Raw genomic sequence first — 24,235 nt, forward strand, 5'->3', positions numbered from 1 at the left:
GTGGAATTATCCTACCCCAATGTGAGCCCACCTGACTGCTCTGATGGGTGCAATTGGCACTGGTGTATCTGCCACATGATATTCGTTCCAAATCTGTAAGAAATTAATATCAATATATCATCAATATATCAATATTGAAATGAGGCAGGGACTTTTGTTCTACTCTTTCTAGCTCCCTCCCGCTAAGAATATTTTTGTTTAAACAAGCCTATCCAGATATGTAGAAGTTACATGCCTTTAGATTTTGTTTTTTAGCTTGCAGTTGATATGAATTAGTTTTTGAATGCTTCTCAAATACCTGCTTTAACAATATTTTATTGATAATTTTAATGTTTTCTTTTATTGCAAACCCCTTTTAGGTTTCATTACCATCAGGAAATATATATATATATATTTATATATATGTTAAATAAAAGAAAGTAAATGAATAATGTAAATTAGGATGTAGACTGTGGATTTGAGCAACCTGAGAGGGAACTCAGTGCTGCAACTACCCAGCCAACTGCACAGTTTTGGATTAATTTCCTTTCCTGAATGTTACATTGCTTGCATGAGCCATCAAATGTCCATGTGTTTAGCAAATGATGCAACTGTTTGATTCATGAAGGCAACAACTTTTAAAAACATATTGAGCAATGGTCATGTTTCAGTGATCTATGCACCCAAACATCATGTACACATGTAAATGTTTTATACCTTTCCAATACAGAGATCTCCCTGGCCTTGCTCCTTATCCCAGCATTGTGTTAATCAACACAAGAAGTAAGGTTATTTTTTTTCTGGTAGCACCCTAGAGGGTTGTGAGAGGCCAATGAGAACTCTTTTATTCCAGTGGGCATTGCATTTCTGTAGTTCTACTTGAGATTTTTCTGGGAGCAACCTTGTTAGTTCCTTGTTTTGAGAGTTGCTTGCTTTTTCTCCTTGCAACTGTATCTTATCTATTATTGTTAGTGACTGTAATGGGATTTTATGAATGTTTGCAGCCACATCCTAAATTCATGGCAGAGTGAGAGGCTGTTATTTACTTTTTACAGGGTCAAACACGATCCAAACATTAACTCTTGTGCTCTGCACTAAATCATTTGATTAATCTGTTAATGAGAATTATTTTTTAAATGGACATTTACCATTTATATTTTTGAATCTATAACTGTGTATGATAATGCTGATATTGTTTGGAATGTTCTATGTGTGACTTTATATACGAGATGTCAAAAGTAAACAAAAGTAAACCTCTCCTTTAAATGAAGTTGTGCTTATTGTAAAACAGCTTGAACAGTCTCTAGAGTCATGATTCTGGGACGTGTTTTTGTTTTAATAAACAAATATGCAAGCAAATTCATCAATAAGACAAACTGGGAACAAAATGTAAATGCTTTGGACAAAATGTATGTGTGCGTTAGTGTCCTCACAAGTCTTTATCAGCCAATTTCGCCCACAACAGCAGAGAACCCCAGTACAACTGAGGACCTGTAAGAACCTGCCGTAATCCAGTGCAGTCAAAGGGCCTCCTCTCATGTGTAACAAAATAAAAAAAATCCTTCCAGTAGCACCTTAGAGACCCACTAAGTTTGTTATTGGTATGAGCTTTTGTGTGCATGCACACTTTTTCTCTCATGTGTAGTTTACCTGTCCTCTCCACAAATCATTCTGTCTCTGTCTCAATCTCTGCCCTACTTTGCCTCCAGAGCAAAGGCAGTCACAGTGCTGGTGGAAAACCCAGAGCTGACATTGGAGTGTGCGCTTTGCTGCCAGAAATCTCCGTCGCAAACAGCGCCCCAGCAGAAGACCAGAAGCTGGCACTGAGGATACAAATCTCTCAAGTCTCTGGTTTCCTGCTGGGCTGGGCATAGCTGTGAACTTTCAGAATTGAAAATAAGGGACCAGCAGCTTCACCTGTCCCGGAGACAGTCTATGGGATATCTAACAATCCGGGATAGCAGCAGGAAGCAGCGGGAAACGGCGCTGAAATAAGAGAATTTCCAGCAAAAAAAGAGGGAAGGTTGACAGCTATGCTGCTGGGCTAACAGTTTCCTACAGAGCTCCACTGAGTCAGCTCTAAGACTAGGGCCATCTATTATTATTATTATTATTTCAAGAACAAATAACAATACCCTTTACAAGGAAATAAAAGCCGGCAACAAATTAAAAAGAATAAATCCAATTATAAAAAACAGACCTATCTGTAATACACAGCAATACAGAGTGAAACAACTACATTAAAACATCCATATTTTAAATATATAAAATTTTAAATATATTTTAAATATATATCCATATTTTAAATATATGGGACGCGGGTGGCACTGTGGGTAAAACCTCAGCGCCTAGGACTTGCCGATTGTATGGTCAGCGGTTCGAATCCCCGCGACGGGGTGAGCTCCCGTTGCTTGGTCCCAGCTCCTGCCCACCTAGCAGTTCGAAAGCACCCCTAAGTGCAAGTAGATAAATAGGTACCGCTTTATAGCGGGAAGGTAAATGGCATTTCCGTGTGCTGCGCTGGTGCCGGCTCACCAGTGCAGCTTCGTCACGCTGGCCACGTGACCCGGAAGTGTCTTCGGACGGCGCCGGCTCCCGGCCTCTTGAGTGAGATGAGCGCACAACACTAGAGTCGGTCACAACTGGCCCGTACGGGCAGGGGTACCTTTACCTTTACCTATTTTAAATATATAGTAAATAAGTCCATTGGAACACCATAACAATTGAGAAAGAGTGGGAAACTCAAGTCAAGACATCGGAGAAATGCTTGTCTAAGCCTTGTTACTTCCATGAGCTGGTGGAATGCTAATAGTGATGGCGCTTTTCATATTTGAGCAGGAGGATCATCTTGCAGCCCCCCATGGAAAAGCTTACTTCCATCTTACTACAAGTTGATAATCATCAGACCAGGACAAAGCCAAACAAGTTAGCTAACGTTCAGTTGTCAGCCCTAAAGTGGTTGGGACCAATGGCAGTAATTTACAGAGCTGGCCAGTGTGAAGGCCAGCTCAGAGTCCAGACATTTAAAACAAATCTGGTTTTTTTGTTTTGTTTTGTTTTAAGCAATGCGAAACTAATGTTGAGTTGGCAGACAGTGCAGTAGAGAGGGGAGGGACATGGTTAACAGTGCTAGGATTTCAATGCTGTTATCAGGTATAATTTGCAGCGGTTTGGTTTGAGCACAGGAAAAGATTAATGAACCTCTACAGGGTAGTGTATTTCAACAAACCCATTGCTGTTTTAGCCTCCAGTCATTCTCCTGGGCACAGACGCTGATTCGTATCAAATCATGTCAGGCTCTGTGATGTAGACAAATGAGGATGGGAAAGAACCAACTCATTTTCACTTACAAACTAAAGTGTAATAGTTGAATCTTGGCATGGGGTGGATCGTCTGTGGGTCCAGCTTTCATACTTCTCGAAATGACCCAAAGCCTACTATTTCCTTCTCATCAACAATATTTGGAATGAATGAGCAGTATACACATTATTGGAATACAGCTATTTCAGGCTTACAAGAAATGGAAGGAAATGCTTTTCAGACATGCATTCCAGAAGACTCTTGCATTGCTTTGTCTTTAGACGGGCAATGCAAATGCCAAGGAATAGTGAATGAACTGAATGTTGGAGGAATAAAGTCCAGATCCACATTTCCTTCTGCTCAGTACAATCATCCCGAAGACCTTTGAGCAGCACATAGCAGTTCTGCTTGGTTGTGACCTGAAGTCCGCAATCATGGCGATCATGAAAAGACAAATCAGAAAGGTGGCATGCAATACTTTGTAACCGGCCAAGTGAAGAGCGATGCCTTTGGTTTAACTTGCCATTTTGGGATATCCTCTCTTTCTTTGTACGTTGGTTTGTTTAGCCTAGTTCCCTCAAATACCCAAATATTGGGATATGGTTATGTCTCTTTTTAGAACATAGCTCTACAACCAGGATCCAAAGGATCTATAGATATGCACCAGGGCTTACCCATGTTCCTTTGAATGAATGCATACCCTGCCAATTTGAACAGCAAAGCTCCATGCTACATCACAACCGTGGAAACTCCTTTCAGATTCCAAAGTGGGTTGTTATATGGCACCCGGTGGGGCAGAACAGCTGTTAGCACAAGCTAATATTCACTTTGGGTGCACACAACTAGTTGTGTGCTTTGTTGTAACCCAGACAATGTTTGATGTTTCCAGACAAAACTGCAGGTCAGTGAAACTTGGGTATATGTATAGATTTATGACCCAATCATCCATTTCAAGTTAGAAGAACAGATTCTCTCTCTCTCCCACACACCCACACCCACACAATTTTAAGGAAAGATGCCAAATACACCTTCACAAGATATCTGAAGCATCATCTATTGAACACAATGATTTAGTCATTTAATTTTTAGGAGAGACCTGTGCTTGAAACAGCTTGAAAATTTAGACAGCCCAGTACTGATTTGATTAAAAAAAACAAAAAAACTGGGTCAGCACAACGCGTTACATTTTGGGAAAATATCATGGATAGTTTTTGCCCCCTGTTACTCTGACTAATCATTCTTACTAAAAAGAAGGCAGCTTCATGGAATCATGTTTCCTCTTAAAGTCCAATCTTTTCAGAGAATTTAGAATGAGCTCATAATGACCCAAGTTATCAGGAGATGATTAAGGTCCACTGACGTCCAAGGGAAATTGTTGCCTCTTTGGGAAAGCTTGGGCTTTGTACCATTTGCACAGCATGAGCATCGTCCTGTAAGAAATAGAGGGGAGAACAGAGACCCCCTTGCCTGCTTTAAACAGTCCTTGTTCTGCTGGTTTCAAACAAATAAATGTAAGCAGAACACAACTTCATCTTGTTTGCTTGGCTGCTTGTTTCAGCAGCAGCCTTCACCCTCTGTAACTCTTCAAGTCAACCCCCAACATGGAGTCCAGTTGCCATTCCTTCTCTTGCAGGGAAACTGGAATCACAGCCACAGAGGGAGGTAAAGATCTCTAGCTATGACGCTTTGTTTTTCAGTACATGTAACTTATAGCTATTTATTTGTTATTGGACTTAAAACCCACCTTTTCCCTCACAATAACCCTGTGAGGTACGTAGGCTAGGCTGAAAGTTGGTGACAAGTTACTCCATTGAGCTTCATCACCAAGTGGGGATTTGAAGCTGTGTCTCTGCAGTCTTAACCCAACACCTCAATTGCTGTGCCCCCACTCACACCTTGCATTCAGCAGACTTGATTTTAGTACAATAGCAAGATTTAATTATAGGAAAACATGGCTCAGAGATTCCTCCCTCCTTCAACTAGTTAAACATCCCACTCTAATTTCCCTGCTTGTTTGAACAAGCCTAACTGCCATGATGAAAAAGTGACATCATTCAAGAAAGGGATTGGGACCACTATCCAAACCCTTCTCTGTGATTGTGGGATCCATGGTCAACTTCCTGTGGTAGGGAAAGTGTTGGTGTTGGCAGACAGGGGGCTGCCATTGCTGATGAAAGCTTGTCAATAACAGCAATGTTGCATTTTGGGCAAAGCCCTCTGTAAATAATACGAAGGTTTGATGTAGCAGAGTACACAAAAAAACCAGACTCACTGGATGGTTACAAACGGCCTATAAATTCATCTATATCCCAACATGCCCTGCTATAATGCACACCTGTAATTATATTGCTGAAGGCCCCGGTAACTAAAATCAAAATGAGCATTTTGACCCATGAGGCTGGCAGGGCCCACCTGCCCTCCACATCAGGTAAGTAAAATAAGTAAGTAAGTAAGTAAAGTTTTATTTATACCCCACCTTCCCCGGTCAAGACCAGGCTTCTTCCATGTTCTTTGTCATCATTTTAGTTTTTAATTTATTTAATTTAAAGCCTGATAACTTTCCGAATTCTTCTAATAATTCTATTACCCTGACAACACTTATTTGTGGATTTTCTAATGATAACATCATATCATCGGCATATGTCTTCAATTTATATTATTTTATTCCAATTTTAATTCCCCGTATTTCTGCTGTTGTTCTTATCTTATTTGCAATAATTTCTAATACCATTATAAACAAAAGAGGTGACAGAGGGCATCTCTGTCTAGTGCCCTTTGAAATTTCAAAAGATTCAGTTAAATCATTGTTAATAATCAATTTTGCTCTTTGACTTGAGTATATTGCTTTTATTCCCTCCAAAAAGGAGCCCTCTATTCCTGCTGTTTCCATGCATCTTAGTAGAAATTGCCAGGATACATTGTCAAAAGCCTTTTCGGCGTCAATAAAGATTCGTGCCGCAGGGATTTCATTCTTACATTCCAAGTATTCAATGATGTTTATTATGTGTCTTATATTATCTTTTAATTGTCTGTTGGGTAAAAATCCAGCTTGATCTGTGTGAATGAAGTTTGTTAAGCTTTTCTTAAAATGGTTGGCCATAACTTCTGCGAAGATTTTATAATCATTATTTAATAATGATATAGGTCTATAATTTTTCATGTCCAACTTGTCTGTGTCCGGTTTAGAATCAGGATAGATTTAAATGACTGCCCATGAATTACAACCATAGGGGTCGGGAACCTCAGTATTCATCAGGGCCAGCTATCCATGTAGGTCCCACATGAGCCGATAAAAGGGCCAAAGAGGTAACTTAGAGGGTCCCATAGAGGGGGGTCAAACTGGGCCCGGACCGAAGGCCAGGTGGAACAGCTCCATCTTGCAGGCGCTGCAGAAAGATGTCAAGTCCTGCAGGGCCCTGGTCTCCTGCGATAGAGTGTTCCACCAGGTTGGGGCAAAGCCAAAAAGGTAGCTGGGTCTGCGAGGCTTGGCTTTTATTTCCCACAATGCCCTGGATGGAAACTATGCTGGGCATTCCAGAGCATCGTGGGAAGTTAAAACGGCACTGCTGCCAGAGTGCTGCTGCCACGCCAAACTGTCCAGTAAGACTGCAAGGGGTCCATAAATGTAAGAAGGCGGTGCCAGGCCAATTTGCCAAGACCCCTGCCCACCTGGCTCCCCATCAAATCTGGGACGGACAAACAATTACTCACTGGCTAACAGAAAAAGTAATTGTTCCTGGAAGACAAAAACGAAAGAGTACAGTGGTACCTCGGGTTACAGACGCTTCAGGTTACATGCGCTTCAGGTTACAGACTCCGCTAACCCAAAAATAGTGCTTCAGGTTAAGAACTTTGCTTCAGGATGAGAACAGAAATTGTGCTCCGGCAGTGCGGTGGCAGCAGGAGGCCCCATTAGCTAAAGTGGTGCTTCAGGTTAAGAACAGTTTCAGGTTAAGTGCGGACCTCCGGAACGAATTAAGTACTTAACCCGAGGTATCACTGTAGTGCCAGTAACAGAGCGATTGTTTTACCACATCCATCAGAGATTCTCCACGCAAGAGGATCACAACCCTTTCAACTCCCAGCCTCTTCTGGGCCCGCAATAATTAACTCTTTTGATCAGAGCTGAGCAGAACAGAGTCTGATGACCTTCCACAAAAGTGAACTTTAGACCTCTCAGAAAGGAGAAGTTTCATTAAAAATAAAAGCAGTTCTCTATACAGTCATAAAGTCCACTCTCCTGAAAGCTCTGCGGGTTGTCTCAAGTTCAAAACAGTTCCTCCTGACCATTTATGGCCAGCTCTTTAATGTTGGATATTCTTGAACAAACTCTGAGCAAAGACACAGCTGCACAAAGAAGAGGAGGGTCTTTTTCAAGTATTGTTGTTGTTGTTACAAAAAAAAAAGTCACAGGCCCAGTTCAGAAAACATCACACTGCCAAGTTAAATAATTAATCCTGAAGCATCGTAAATGGAAATGTATCCAGCTTGAAGCATTTGTTATTACAAAGAGGACCTTGGGCCGTGGACACGCACAGGTTGCCTTGTTCCTAAGCAGCTTATCTTTCTTGTGTGACTGCCAAATAAAGCAAAGCCATCCTTGTTACTGAAGCAATTAAAAATGGAAGAGTATTTTTTTTTTTAAGGAAAAGGAAACTGTCCACATGAAAGGTTACAAGTTGAGCTCCTGATCCCATGCAAACTCTTCCCAATATTTCAAAATATGAGAGATGATCTGGTTCAACATTACATCAACCTTTACCCAAGAAGGGTCAAAGTCAGTATGGAAGAGGAACCCCATGTCACAGAACCTTGGAATACGAAGAACTGAACCAGCTATGGATCCCTCTCTATGAAATTTTATCTATCTATCTATCTATCTATCTATCTATCTATCTATCTATTTATCTATCTATTTATTTATTTATTCATTTATTCATACATACATACATACATACATACATACATACATACGTACATACCCACCCTGCCCATCTGGCTAGGTTTCTCCAGCTACCCTCAAAAAAAATTTTTTTCCTTCCAGTAGCACCTTAAAGACCAACTAAGTTAGTTCTTGGTATGAGCTTTCGTGTGCATGCACACTTCTTCAGACACACATACACATCCGTGTATCTGAAGAAGTGTGCATGCACACGAAAGCTCATACCAAGAACTAACTTAGTTGGTCTTTAAGGTGCTACTGGAAGGAAAAAATTTTTTTTGTTTGTTTTGACTATGGCAGACCAACACGGCTACCTTTCTGTATCCAGCTACCCTGGGCAACTCCCAACAGATTAAAAACAGAATAAAACATCAAATATTAAAAACTTCTCTAAAGAGGGCTGGCTTCAGATGTCTTCTAAAAGTCAGGGGGTGCCACCTGCAGCAAGCGTCCCGGGGGGTGCCGCCCACAGTGAGTGTCCCAGACGGGCAGGGTAGCAATGTCACCCCTCTTAGGGATGACACCCAGGGTGGACCACACCCCTTTCCTTGGCCACTGGATGGTGGGAGGGGAAGTAAAAATGACCACCAGTTTTTTACCTGGTCTCTTGGCTGCGACGTAGATACACCTGGTGGGGTTGCCATGCACAAGGTGACGCTACATGGCTTATGGGCTGCGCTGGGGTTAGCGGGTTATAAACTGAGCAGACCTTCAGCAATCAAAACGGGAAATGTTGTTCCCCTAGATTTTTAATTAGTTTACCTTGTAACAGATATGCTGGTTGTCCAATCTTGCAATCAGAAGATTATTTCCTCCCTTATCAAGAAAGTAACCTGTTGAGTGAGATGCTAAGCAGGGCTGGGAAAATGTCTTAAATTCCTAGGCACCAACATCACAATGAGAAGAAATAATCCAGAGACAGCATCAAATGCAACAACATCCTCCGTATGCACAGCTGACAGTGAGATTCTCAGTTCCTAGTCACCTGCATGAAATATTTAGGCATCCAGTCAACCTGGTGCCTGGTTTCTTTTCCCCTTCTCCGCCTTGATTATAACAAACACAGCAGCATACCTTCCCACATATCACAGATGAAATGAGGGGCAATCTTGTACAATTGAGCTGTAACACTCCCATTGTGGATTGAGGGCCCGACCCCCCTATGTGAAATAAACACACAAGGACACGTGATATAAGGTTAATGGGCAAGGAAAGGCCACAACTTTATTGATTACAGCAGTGAAAAGGTATTGGCTTAGGCATTGGATGACTATAGGAGGTGGGTTTATTCAACAGTAGGTGGAGCCTGTTGATGCTCATCCAACTATAGGCTCACCCCTGATGTCACCGAGGGTCGTGCCATGGCCTCCCGCCAAGCAGGCATCGGACGGAATACACGACCGCCAGATTCCTTTAACGGAATAACCCACGGTAGATAGCATAGGCGATGGCCACACCTAGCCCTTGACACACATGAATCCAATGCCTAACCTACCCACCAATACCACAAAAGTTGTGACGATTGCTACGAGGTAGGCGAAAAAACCAAAAAGCCTAATGCCAAATGGAAAAATTCCTACCAGGCCCCCCAGACAACCGGGGCGACCAACCTAAGGTCCATAGCAAGGCCAAAAAACCTAGACCCTGAGCTAAATGGGAGTGGAGGGTGGGTGACTCGCTGCAGGACGACGACGACTGAGGAGGAGGCGGAGCTGGAGCCGCAGCATTAAGCTGCTAAACACGCCCCCCGGAGACACCTGGTTGGCTGCTTCCAGTGGGCGTGGGCACCAGCCAGGTGAGGAGGGGCGGGGGCTAAGGCCCCCGGCCAGGGGCGGAGCTCGGGCTCCTGCCCACAACCACTCCCCTCTCTTCCAGGGAGGAGAGTCTTTGTCACATGATGCATTGCTACTCTCTTAGTTACATGCTGCTGGAGAAGCCTGACTCTGGGCACATTTAGTCATTGGCTCTGCAGTTAAATAGACTGTCCACTTCTCAGGCAAGATGCCTAGAACTGCTTACAAGAATTCAAAATGTTTAACCCCACAATAGATATCCTTCTAATAGGGTATTTCTACCCATCAGTACCTGCTTCTGGGGAGAAAAGCAATGACAAACCTAGACAGCATCTTAAAAAGCAGAGACATCACCTTGCCAACAAAGGTCCGTATAGTGATGTATGGAAGTGAGAGCTGGACCATAAAGAAGGCTGATCGCCGAAGAATTGATGCTTTGAATTATGGTGCTGGAGGAGACTCTTGAGAGTCCCATGGACTGCAAGAAGATCAAACCTATCCATTCTGAAGGAAATCAGCCCTGAGTGCTCACTGGAAGGACAGATCCTGAAGCTGAGGCTCTAATACTTTGGCCACGTCATCAGAAGAGAAGACTCCCTGGAAAAGACCCTGATGTTGGGAAAGATTGAGGGCACAAGGAGAAGGGGACGACAGAGGACGAGATGGTTGGACAGTGTTCTCGAAGCTACCAGCATGAGTTTGACCAAGCTGCGGGAGGCAGTGGAAGACAGGAGTGCCTGGCATGCTCTGGTCCAGGGGGTCACGAAAAGTTGGACACGACTAAACGACTAAACATCAACAACTAATCAGGATCTGGAAAATGATTTTGCTGCAATAGGAAGACATTTAGCTGATAGCTGAGGATTTGTGTTCTCTCCTAAGCCTTTGGGTTTTAAAATTAACCACCGCTGTTTAAATGTGTGTGTGTCATTACCAAAGCAATCAGCACTTCGGGGAGTTCTAGGAAAACATGCCGGACATTTTGCTGAAAGTTATTTAGAAGGGAAGCTGTACTGTTTGCAAGCAAGAAAAAGGAAATCCTTTTTGCCAAAGGCAAATCAGTTTAATGATGCCAAGTGGGAATATTCCAGAGTTCTTTCTGGTTACCCACAGGGCAAGGAGCCATATTATTCTGCCTGATGGGCAGTGGCACCTTGCGTAAACAAAAGATTCTGTCCACCTTCCTAAAGGAGACAACAGCCTGGAGTCAGATGCGTGCATGCCATAATGTAGTCATTTTACTGCATGATTCAGCAACCGTGCACTCAAGAATCTTGCAAGTTAGCTGTAACAAGCTAACTTAAAGTTGGGGTAATGGGAAAATCAGTCCTAGGCAGGTGTTGGTAATTGCTGCAGCACAGCGAATAAGGAGTATTTTAATAGTAATAAGCAACCAACAGAAAGCAACCGGGTTAGGAATGGTGCAGCCAGTTAATGACAGAGCTGGGTTCAAAATGCAGGACAAAAGAAAGGCAAGCATGGAGGAAGGAGACAGCAGAGGTCAAACGGTAGAATCCTGGAGCAGAGCTGGCCCACACATTACACAGAAGGAGGCAGTATTGCTGGTGCCCTTCCTGCCTCATTGCTGGGGTCTTCCACAGGTTTGCTTCCAGTGTCAATTCCTGCACTTTTCTTAAGGATTTGGCCCACACATCAAATGGTTCAAATGTGTCTTTATGTAATCCATCAGAGCAGAGCTCTGCTAAACCTCTCTCCCCTATCTGACCCGAATGCCCAAACAGGACTACAGAAATTGCCCAAGAGCTGCTTATTATCCCATGTCAAAATGTCGCCTCAGTTGTGGTTCGAGGACCCGATCCCCGCATAGTGGAATGAAAACACACAGACGCATGATTTAAGGTTAATGGTCAAGAAAAGGCCACAACTTTATTGATTACAGCAAGTGAAAAGGTAGTGGCTTAGGCATTGGATTACGTCAGCTGACTCCACCCCCTCAGAGAGGGGTGAGTCTAAAACAGGGGGGTTTATTCACCAGTAGGTGGAGCCTGTTGATGCTAATCCAACTATAAGCTCTCCCCTGATGTCACCGAGGGTCGTGCCATGGCCTCCCGCCACGCAGGCATCGGACAGAATACACGACCGCCAGATTCCTTTAACGGAATACCCAAAAATTGAAGGCGTAGGCGATGGCCACACCTAGCCCTTCCACACACCACAACACATTATTCCAATGGCTAACCGCCACCTGTCCACACCACTCCGAAGGCACCTGGTTGGGTGCCTGCCCGTGGGCGTGGTGTGCGGCAGCCAGGTGAGTGGGAGGTAGGGGGCTAACGCCCCCTGCTTGAGGCGGAGACCGGCTCCCGCCCACAACCACTCCCCTCTTTTGCAGGAGGAGAGTCTTTGCGCTGCTGTTCTCCATTTACAGCACAACTGTGGTGTAGTGGTTAAGAGCGGTAGTCTCGTAATCTGGGGAACCGGGTTCGCGTCTCCGCTCCTCCATATGCAGCTGCTCGGTGACCTTGGGCTAGTCAAACTTCTTTGAAGTCTCTCAGCCCCACTCACCTCACAGAGTGTTTGTTGTGGGGGAGGAAGGGAAAGGAGAATGTTAGCCGCTTTGAGACTCCTTAAAGGGAGTGAAAGGCGGGATATCAAATCCAAACTCTTCTTCTTCTTCAACTGTACATTATTGGGGATGTGAGGCTGCCCCTGACCCTGCTGAAGAACCTCTTGTGTTAAGCATTGCTGCTTCAGTTCTTCAGCTCTAAAAGCCAGGGAAATGCTGAATCTCATGGTATCGTGCCAGAAGTTTCATTTGATAGACATTACTGGGGAGGTGCAGGTCAGCGGCAGCTGAGAGTCTCCGGTTAGGCATTTGGAAAGGAGAAAGCCCCACAGGGGTGACCACAGTCACAGTTGTTCACAGCCTCATCCTTTTTCAACTGCCTGCCTCCATCTCCCCCCCCCCATGTCCTATCTCTGCTTCTGGGATTAAGCCAGGTCAGCTTGAAGAATTACTGGATAGTATCTTGTGTAGAAAAAAATGTCCACCAAGCAGAATACTCAAAATTGATCAATCAGGAGATTGAATGGAAAATAAAACAGATGAAGCAAAGATCTTTTGAATCAGCAAATAAATGTGGAAAGCTGCTAGCTTGGCAGCTGAAAAAAAGACAAAAGCTAAACACGATAACAAATCTAGAGATTGATGGAAGGACCGTACAGAAACCAGAAGAAATTAGGAGGTGCTTCCACAGATACTTCAAAGAACTGTATGCACAGGGGCCCCAGAAAGAATCAGAGATAGATCAATTTTTAAAGATAAATGGACTATCAAAAATAACTCAAGATAAAAGATCAATCTTGAACTCTATAATAACCACACAGGAAATTGAAGGTGCCATTCAGAATATGCAACTAGGCAAATCTCCAGGCCCGGATGGACTTACCTCCAAATATTACAAGGTTCTGAAGGACTATTTGATACAACCTTTGTTGGAGGTATGTAACCAGATTATGGATGGGAAGAGGGCACCAGAAACGTGGAAAGAAGCCTTCATCACATTGATACCTAAGTCAGAATCTGAAAAGACTCAGCTTAAAAACTATCGTCCCATCTCACTCCTAAATGTGGATTACAAAATATTTGCAGACATTTTGGCAAATAGACTTAAAAAAGTCTTAAATGAAGTAATTCATAAAGACCAAGCTGGCTTTCTCCCTGGTAGGCATTTATATGAGAACACTAGAAACATCATTGACATTTTAGAACTTTTGCAGACTAACAGGAACACAAGGGCGGTGTTAATCTTTATTGATGCGGAGAAAGCATTTGACAATATATCTTGGATGTTTATGAAGAAGAACTTGGAGGGGATGGGAGTGGGACGGGGGTTTGAGAATGGATTACATGCAATCTATTCAGAACAAAAAGCTAAATTAATAGTGAACAATGTGGTGACGGAGGAATTTAAAATTGAAAAAGGGACACGACAAGGGTGCCCTCTATCCCCTCTGTTATTTATTTCAGTCCTGGAGGTGCTATTGAATATGATCAGAGAGGACCGGTTGGTACAAGGGATAGAGGTCGGAGTGAAACAATATAAACTGAAAGCTTTTGCAGATGACCTAGTTTTGACACTGCAGGAGCCAGAATCCAGTACAAAAAGAGTTCTCGAACTTATATCTGAATTTGGTCGGGTGGCGGGATTTAGGTTGAATAAACAAAAAACTAAGGTTCTGACCAAAAATTTAACAATTACAGAAACAGAGGGGTTTCAGAGAGAAACAGAACTGAATGTGGTTAAAAAAGTGAAATACCTTGGGATCTATTTGTCCTCCAAGAATTTGAATTTATTTAAGGATAATTATGAGAAATGTTGGTTGGAAGTTAAAAAGGATTTAGAAATTTGGTCAAGATTGAAACTTTCCTTGTTGGGAAGAATTGCAGCTATAAAAATGAATGTGTTGCCGAAAATGTTATTTTTGTTTCAAACCTTACAGATCGTGGACAGAGTGGATTGCTTTGGAAAATGGCAGAAGGATATATCTAGATTTATCTGGCAGGGCAAAAAGCCCCGAATAAAGTTTAAAATATTAACAGATTCGAAAGAAAGAGGGGGGTTTGCCCTGCCGGACTTGAGGTTGTATTATGAAGCTGCAGCCTTCTGCTGGCTGAAAGATTGGTTTTTGTTGGAAAACACCGATGTCCTAGATCTGGAAGGTTTTAATAATGCTTTTGGATGGCACGCATACCTATGGTACGACAAGGTTAAAGCACATAAATTGTTTAAAAGCCACATTGTCAGAAAAGCAATTTTTGCAGTCTGGATGAAATATAAAGACTTACTAGAGAGTAAAACTCCGAGGTGGCTATCACCAGTGGAGGCCAAGGCCCGAAAAAGACCCAATATGGAGGCCTATTGGCCGAAATATTGGGAATTGACTGAAAAAATTGGAGACAATTGGAAGTTGCAGAGCCAGGACAAACTAAAAAATAAGGTGCGAGACTGGCTACATTATGCTCAAATTCAAGAGGTTTTCAAAATGGACAAAAAAGTTGGTTTCCAGGTGGAAAAGTCGAAACTAGAGACAGAATTGTTAGAACCAAAGACAAAGCTGTTATCTAGAATGTATAACTTGCTGCTTATGTGGAATTTACAGGATGAGACAGTTAAATCTGCTATGATTAAATGGGCACAGGATGTTGGACACAACATTATGTTTGAAGACTGGGAAAGGTTATGGAACACCGGAATGAAATTTACGGCCAGTACGGCCTTGAAGGAAAACATTATGAAAATGATATACCGGTGGTACATGACCCCAGTCAAGTTAGCTAAGATACATCACCTGTCTGACAATAAATGTTGGAAGTGTAAGGAAGCAGAGGGGACTTTCTTTCACCTCTGGTGGACATGCCCAAAGGTTAAGGCTTTCTGGGAAATGATTTACAATGAGTTGAAAAAGGTATTTAGGTATACCTTTCCCAAGAAACCAGAGGCCTTCCTGTTGGGCATGGTAGACCAGAAGGTGTTAAAGAAGGACAGAACTTTGTTTATGTATGCTAGTACAGCAGCAAGAATACTCATCGCAAAGAACTGGAAGACACAAGATTTACCCACGCTGGAGGAGTGGCAGACGCAGTTGATGGACTACATGGAGATAGCTGAACTGACCGGCAGAATCCGAGATTTGGATGTAGAAACAATTGAGGTGGACTGGAAAAAGTTTAAAGACTACTTGCAAAAGTATTACAAACTGTATGAATCTTAAGACGGTGCATGATTTGAAAATGATACGCTTTAGCAATTATGATTAAGTAAATAGTAAACTAAGTGATAAAAGAGAAAAGGAGATAATATGAAATTGAACATGTTACGTTTATTTTAAAGGTATAAAAATTCTGACATAATACATTGAATATAGATACATAACAGGTAAAAGTTACAATAAGGTATGACATAAGGTAACAAATTGCTGACATTGTTAATATAAAGAACGCAGAATCGGAAGGGGTGGGGAAGTCCAATTTGGGATTTTTGTTAAAAAAAAAAAAATGGTTTCTTGTAAACTCCTTGTTTGTAATGTATAAAATTTGGAAAGAAACGTAATAAAAAAATATTATAAAAAAAAAAAGAAAAAAATGTCCCCCTTCTTTCCTCCCAAAGACCCTTTTCAAATACACAAGTTCATAACTGTTTACAAAGTGGATATGGGTCTGTTCTCCAAGGTTATTCTTAGTTTGGCTGCTGTGTAAACAACTGATGTCAGTGAGGAGGCTGGCCTGCAGGAGACAATGGGCTGGGTAATTACAAGAAAAAGAGTGCAACAGGCATTCAAAACGCATCTTCCATATTTAGTGTCTAAAAGTGGGATAAAAGAAAACACAACGTGATGAAAACTATTTATTATCCAGCTATGCTCAGCTTTTCTCCTTCCCCTCCTGCCTTGCAGTTGTTTCCTGGTGTTTGGGAACCTGCATTGGCAGAGACAACCTTAATCAAACCATTTGGGGGCTTTGAGAGCCAGTGTGGTGTAGTGGTTAAGAGCAGTAGGCTCGTAATCTGGGGAACCGGGTTCGCGTCTCTGCTCCTCCACATGCAGCTGCTGGGTGACCTTGGGCCAGTCACACTTCTTTGAAGTCTCTCAACCCCATTCACCTCACAGAGTTTGTTGTGGGGGAGGAAGGGAAAGGAGATTATTAGCTGCTTTGAGACTCCTGAAGGGGAGTAAAAGGCAGGATATCAAATCCAAACTACTACTACTACTACTACTCCTCCTCCTCCTCCTCCTCCTCCTCTTCTTCTTCTTCTTCTTCTTCTTCTTCTTCTTCTTCTTCTTCTTCTTCTTCTTCTTCTTCCTTCAGAATAACCAGATGTTTGTCCCTGAGTGGAAACCCTCAAATCTGCTTTTATTTTGGTTTTAGGCAAAATATCAGGGCCAACACTGCTCTGCAGCGATTTCCCCAGGACATTTTGCTGCCTGAGATAAAAGGCCAAACCTGGTACAGCTGCTGCCGGCACCCTGCCCATTCCACGTTCAGAAGGTGACTAGACCATCAGGTGAATCTTGATATAATGCTCAAGACAACACCATATCCTTCCCTGCACCTGAGGTCAGGGCACAATTTTGCCCTTCAACATCTCACTGCAGCTTTCCAGGATCAGCTGCAGGAAGCAGAAGGCTCACTCTGCCCAAGGATAGGGCCAAGGTTGCATCTCACTGTATTGCCGTGTGCACATTCAAACAAATTGCATGTCCATTTCTAGGTGCAATTAAAATGTGCAATTAGGTAAAGGTAAAGGGACCCCTGACCATTAGGTCCAGTCGTGACCGACTCTGGGGTTGCGGCGCTCATCTCGCTTTATTGGCCGAGGGAGCCGGCGTACAGCTTCCGAGTCATGTGGCCAGCATGACTAAGCCGCTTCTGGCGAACCAGAGCAGCGCACGGAAATGCCGTTTACCTTCCCACCAGAGTGGTACCTATTTATCTACTTGCACTTTGACATGCTTTCAAACTGCTAGGTTGGCAGGAGCAGGGACTGAGCAACGGGAGCTCACCCCGTTGCGGGGATTCGAACCGCCAACCTTCTGATCGGCAAGTCCTAGGCTCTACGGCTTTCCATTTCTTGTACAGAGGTTCCTTCTTAGCATTTCTGGCAAATTATGGCACTGAGGGCAAGCAGGGCCAACAATTGCCAAGTTCATGTAGTCATTGTGATGCTGCATTGCATCAAGCCCAAAGGATTGAGATTGAGACTTCTCTATTTTGATTCCTTTCTCCACCATCCAACACTAACAGTTATGACACCGGTGAGTTTACTAATTTTAGGGAAGTGTCATTAGGATAAAATAGTTCACAGGTTAAAACTTATTTCCATAAAAAAAGAAATCAGCAAAATTTGTGGGAGGGTTTTGTTTTTATTAGGTGTGCCTCAAAAATTGAATTCTGAAAGGAAAAAGGTTAAATGTTAAAAATTCCAAAGTCAGATTTGGATTCTGAAATTTTCCAATTTAAAAACTGGTACAATAATTTGTTTTTGAATTATGTAACTCCAGAAATAAGATTAGGAAAGGATTCCAGACCAGGCACAGCTACAAGAGCAAGAATTCCAGGGTAAGGTATACATACACATGGAGGAGTCTACCTTCTTGGTTAAAGCAGGTCTAGGTCTGATTAGCACTTTGGGTGGGAGACTACTTGGCAACCACATGTTTGCTGCCATGGATGTCATCATAGAAGAAAGTCAGAGTGCAAATGTCAGAAAATAAAAGCAAACACAAAAAGCAGGATGGAGTTTCGAAATATATTTTCCGGCCAGACTTTTCCTTCTTAAAAATAGTGGCCAAAAGAAGCTAAACTAAACAATTGGGTTATACCAGTGCCATAGAGGATTCTCAATATATTACCAAATTTTAAAGGCATTTATTCAGTGAAGAATTTTGGACCTTTTCTTACCAATCAGAGGAGACTGACTTATTCTCTTGCTCCCATTTTTCTTGCCATGTTTTTCGCATTAAAGCATGCAATGCACTCTTATTTACCATGTAAACAACTTATTGTTTTTAATCATTTTTTATCAGCTAGAGAGTCATAAAACTAATCTGAATGTCTTCATTTCTGTTGCCAGACTTTTCCACTCAACCACCACCCTCACAAACATACAAACATTATTACTCAAAGTTTTGTTTTGGTCTAGATTGTTTAAAATATCTTATGTTGCTATTTACCATTTTCCAAAAGAATGACAACAACTGAGTTACTTTTCGGAGGGGGGAGGAATCTGAATAACTGAAAATATTTGTTGGCAATGGTACAACAAAGCAGGAATAATAACACTGAAAAGTCACTTAAAATGTTTACCTTTATAGGAGAGTTTAAGTCTTGGGACATTTTGTTTAGATGTTACGGACAATGGCAAGAGTATCATTCCCAAGCAGAACATCATATGAAGATGTTGGGTTTTGAGAGATATTGTTTCAATCATTTCTCCGGAATTTTTTCTTGCGCTTCTCCTTTCTTTCAACAATCCAAAAGAAATCTGTAAAGAAAAATAAAACGTCATCGTCTTTGGTAAAGTAAGATTTGTTTTCTTTCGTTTTTAAATGAAGGATGGCTAAAAGCATTCTTCTCAATGGAAAATATTTTATGATATACTCGAAAAAATTTCATTGCTCATGGGTAGGCATACGAAGACCCAGGGGCTGGATCTGGCCCAATTGCCTTCTAAATCCTGCCCACAGACAGCCCGGGAATCAGTGTGTTTTTAGTGTGTTTTTACATGAGTAGAATGTGTCCTTTTATTTAAAATGCATCTCTTTGTGGGGCCTGCCTGGTGTTTTTACATGAGTAGAATGTGTGCTTTTATTTAAAATGCATCTCTGGGGTATTTGTGGGGCATAGGAATTCGTTTATTATTTTTTTCAAAATATAGTCTGCCCCCCCCCCAAGGTCTGAGGGACAGTGGACTCCTGAAAAAGTTTGCTGACCCCTGGGCTTGCTGAAGCAGATTGTTCATTGGAGTCACTGGGAGATTTCCCCCCGGTCTAAACAGCAGGCTGGGGTTGGGGTCTGAGCCACTCACTCCCTGCAATATTCCCAGTCTGGATTCTGCCCGTCCCCCTCCCCACAACCAGCCTCCGCAAGTTCGGCAAATGTTTGGCATGCACACGTGCAAGAGGTGAGCAGGGTACTTCTCCTCCTCCTATGTGTTCAGCGAACATCAAGCAGGCACACTTCTGAAACAGGCTGTTTTCTCCATGGAAAACCATGGTCCTTGGGCTGACCCTGAGCAATAGAAACGTTTCATGGATAGCAATTCGCCAGTGATGGGTATTTGCACATGCAAGCTACCATTTGATGCTGCAGCCCAACCAATGATGGCATTGCTTTTGTATCCAGCCCACCTACGTTATGGGTCCTAAGATGTGATTTTCCAGCTGACTGCTGGCCATCCACACCAAATCCCTTAGAAAGAACCACTGAGTCAAGAAATCTCCCCACCCCCTGGCAATGGACGACCGTGAAGATATGCAGCATTTAGGACAGGAAGGAAAGGAGGAAATGAGCTTGAGACGAGCACATCTTGGCTGGCTCACCTGAGTAAGAGCCTATGAATGGGAAGAAGAGGAAGTACCTTCAAGTACATGAGAAAAATTATGAACCAGAAATCCAAAGATGCACTTGCCTGCTTTCGGCAAATCCTGAAAATGGCTACAGAATGAACATTTCTTCCTCTTGTGAGCAATTTTTGTTTACTGAAGACATTTGTCCTTTCTGTGCATCTCCCTTTTGTCTATTTATTTAAAAAATACAATCTCCTTAGAACACAACACACTAGGCCTCCTTTATACACAAGGCAGCTGCTCAGCGACATCGGGGCCAACTGAGTCTCCCTCTTTATTCATTGCGGACTTGGCTGCTGCTGGAGTTGGATCCCCATCAGATTCCAATTTGTTGCTCCATCTCCTAAAAACAGAAGGGAGACCTCGAGAGCTTCTCTTAAGAGACTGGTGGTTGTTTTGTCAATGGTGCCCGTGGGACATCAAGCCATAGGAAATTCCTGCTCCCTCCATCGTCAAGGGTTAATGAGATCCATGCTCTGAGACTGAGCGAAAAAGAGCCACTGTTTTCTGTATGGACCAACTCATTCATTATCGCTAGTCTTGGCATTGCCATTGTAGAAGGGAAGAAGATGGACGGGGGGACTAGAATCAGTCAGTTAACTCTACGTGCTATTGGCTCTGACTTCACCGACTCTTGGGCTCCCTGCTTTCTGCCCCACCAGTCCCAGGGAGCACCAGTCTCCACTGGAGCAGCAGCAGGAAGGAGCAGGTCTTGGGGAAGTCCGGGGCAGCCTTTGTCCCTGCTGACTTAGAAGGCAGGTTTACAGCCAGTCCATTTAAATCAGACATTTCAAACATATTCAAGCTGCCCATGACTCCTATCATAGCTGAACCACCTTCAAGGCTAGGGTGTTCCCCCATAACAGGCAAAGTGGCCGACTCTGCCATGTATTCTCTTGCATGCCACAACTTACGGGTTTATTCTGATCACACAATATTCTTTGTTGCCATATGAAAATGAGGAAAATTTTTAGTGTCAAAGAGTCCAATCCTATGCATGCCTGTCTGGAAATAAGGCACTTGTGCTTACTTCCGAGAAGACATAAGCCCATTTATTTCAATGGCTTTACTCCGAGTGTGACTGACGCTGGATATCACCCATAGGATTGGGGCTGTCTTTGGTGTGGAATGGTCACTTCCATTCAACTCCACAGCCATGTTAATGGAGACATCACCCTTGCTACTATGTTGCATAAAGGGAGAAAAAGAAACAGCACATACCCCAATCTCTGATGAAGCGCCACACTACATAGAGTTTCAAATTTGCCCTGCCTCGTGTCTTGACAGGTATCTGAAAAAGAAACTGTTCATTTCCCCCAACAGCAGTCAAATTTATATCAAGTCCCACTGAAGTCAATGTCTTTCGCATCAGTGAGTAAGTTTAGGACTACAGCCTTCAAAGACCAACTTAGTTAACATCAATAACTCCAATTATACCACAAAACTGTGGAGCTGGAGCCAATTGATGGATAGTTAGTTTATTCCAGGCTTTCACAGCAGCCAATAGGAGTCAGTGTAACTATATGAGACTTCATAGGCCACTCTGTTCAGTCTGATATCTAAATGCAACTTATAGCACTTGGGGAAGGTTTTGCGGTTTAGCCGCAGAGTCTTAACGCAAAAGGGTTGTGACTCACCCATAAATTCAGCCTGTCAGCCTTGACTGACATAATATCCATGTTATTATTCTTAAACTACATTAACTGAATCCAGAGAGAGTTTTAAAGGAGCCATTAATGAGACGGTTCCAGGAACAACGTTGAGTATGCGTGTATAGAAAGACGTATCAGGTGCAGTGCACTACAGTGGGATTTGTTTAAGAATAAAAAAAGTTGAACATGATGTGCTAACAATGGAATGTCAACCTGCCTTTTCATTGCAAGGCTTAAGTTGATGATTGTGAAATAACCTTTAGAGTTATCACATTGCTTATTGTTATACTGCGTGCCTGAGGGCTGGGAGTTCAATATCAGGTAAAACTGAGGTCATACCCTTTCGTCTCTACCAAGCACTGTGATGAATAAAATCACAGCAATCACTGCTATCCTCAGTTATTGTTACCAACAGCAGTTATTTTCTGTCTTGGGACTGTAGCATAATGGTAGAGTGAACATCTCCAGGTTTAGCAAATGATGATGGGAAAGAGCTGTAAAACCCTGGACTTTCTGTGATGTCTACTTTAGGCTTTTGTCAAGGTGGGCTTTGTTTTCCATTTTGGATCTTTTATTATTATTATTAATGGAATTGGCTGTGCCTTCTCCCTGCTTCCATTGATTTAAAAATGGGACACTATCAGGAGAACTTATCCAGTGGATTGTGTCCAATATAAAAAGCTACTCACTGTGGCTTATGCCCAAAGGTAGGTGTTAACAAGAGCTTGGAAGAGAGATGGATACGTCATTCTCAAGGGCCAGGCAGATTCCATAGGGGAGGGGGGAGAATATCAGTTGAACAAAGCACTTAAAAAGCACTTATCAAGGGTCAAGCTAACCTCAAAGATATTTGGTAGAAGAGTCACTGATCCCAAAGATGAGATCTAAGGAAAAGAGATGCATACCATGATGGCTTTTACTAGGCCACCATCAACAAGAGCCTGCAAGTCGCCTCCAGAAAGAAAGAAAAATTCAGTCCAACGCCAACTTGTTCTTGTGCTACAGCTTAAGCCCATCTTAACTACATACCGAATGCAAATGTTAAGAGGAAATCTCAGCTTGGGGAAAGGCTCATTAGTTTCAGATACAGAGAAGATACTCAAGCAGTAACTTCAGGACAAATGCAAGAACAAAATCGCCCACATCTGAAAGAGAGAGAAAGCAGTCTATCAGACTGTTTCCAGTCCAGGTAAAAGATGGGCTCTGCAGCGTTTCCCATCTTGCTGGAATCAATCACAGGTCAGTTCTGTTTGCTCCATCCCTTTGCATGCCGTGTTTTCTTTGCATTTTGTGGACATTTTGACTTCGTAATGCCATCATTAGCAAATTATATCCAGTCCCCCTAATGCATAACCTTTGCAACAGGGGCGTAGCTGTCTCATCCGGTACCCGGTGCAGCGGGGGCGGGGTGACCCACCAACGAGGCAGAGCGACCTGCCCACAAGGCCGCTGCCTCGATCCTCATGTGGGCAATGCTGCCGCCACAATCCCCAGTGGGGCCACCGCTCACCGTAGCCTTGGGAGTCATGGGCGGGCGGGGGGGGGCAGAATGTTTCTGGGTCAAGCGCAAGGGAAGCTACTCCCAGGGTGCACTGCAGTAATCCAGTCTTGAAGTCACCAGTGCCTGAACAACTGAGGTCTCCCAGTTCAGAAATGGTAGCAGCTGCCATCCCAAGGGTGAGTGGCAAAAGGTGCTTCTAGACCCCCAGGGACAAAACTCGACTCTGAAACACCCCATACCATGAACCTGCTTCTTCAGGGAGAGGGCAACCCTGCCCAGGGCAGGCAATTACTCAATGTTTTGAACACAGGAAACACAGCACCTGTCTTGCAAAGATTCAAGCTCAGCTCATTTTCCTTCCTCCAACTCAGCACTGCATCTGGGCACCGGTCCAAGGCTTCTGATGTTATGGTGAAACAGAGCTGAGTGTCATTGGTATATTGGTGGTGCCTTGCCCCCAAGCTCATAAGGAACAGTCCCAGCAACTTCATATAGGCATTAAATAACACTCAAGATAAAAGTGCCTGGTGTCAGTCCATAGTATAACTGCCCGGGGGGAATAAAACACCCGCTCTGGATTGGGTCCTGTAGGCAGAACCAGAACCACTGTGACACACTTCCTCAGTTCCCAATCCAGGAGGATGCTATGGTCCATGGTATCAAAAGCCGCAGAGTAGAGGTGCCAGCTTGCAAGGGCGATTGTGGGGGAACAACGTCCGGAGGATCCAGGGGTGGAGCTGAACACTGTGGCAGTGCAGCTTCAGTGGCTGGCACCTCTGCCTCCTCCTCTCTCTGCCACCAATGGGGGGCTGCTTCCACCCACCCACCCACCCACCACAGCAATAGCAGCAGGAGGAGGAGGAGGAGAGGGAGCTAGCCACTGAAGCCATGTCGTGCTTGGCTCTGCACTCAGCCTCTTCTAAGCCTGATTTTTGGGGACACTGGCAGGGTGGATGGACAAAAGGGCCCGGCCTGCATG

The 24,235-nt window shown here is 43.4% G+C and overlaps 1 protein-coding gene across 1 annotated transcript in view; it reads right to left on the minus strand.

The window, feature by feature from the left end:
- SEMA3D (semaphorin 3D) overlaps positions 1 to 24,235 on the minus strand; it is a 192,611-nt gene that overhangs the window by 120,215 nt on the left and 48,161 nt on the right. Inside the window, exon 2 of the mRNA XM_053387700.1 lies at positions 18,842 to 19,019. Coding sequence (XP_053243675.1) covers positions 18,842 to 18,965 — 124 coding nt within the window. The 5' untranslated portion in view covers positions 18,966 to 19,019. The remainder of the gene's footprint in view (positions 1 to 18,841; positions 19,020 to 24,235) is intronic.

The sequence above is a fragment of the Podarcis raffonei genome, chromosome 5 (assembly GCF_027172205.1).
Source record: "Podarcis raffonei isolate rPodRaf1 chromosome 5, rPodRaf1.pri, whole genome shotgun sequence".
In the NCBI taxonomy this organism is placed as follows: Eukaryota; Metazoa; Chordata; class Lepidosauria; order Squamata; family Lacertidae; genus Podarcis; species Podarcis raffonei.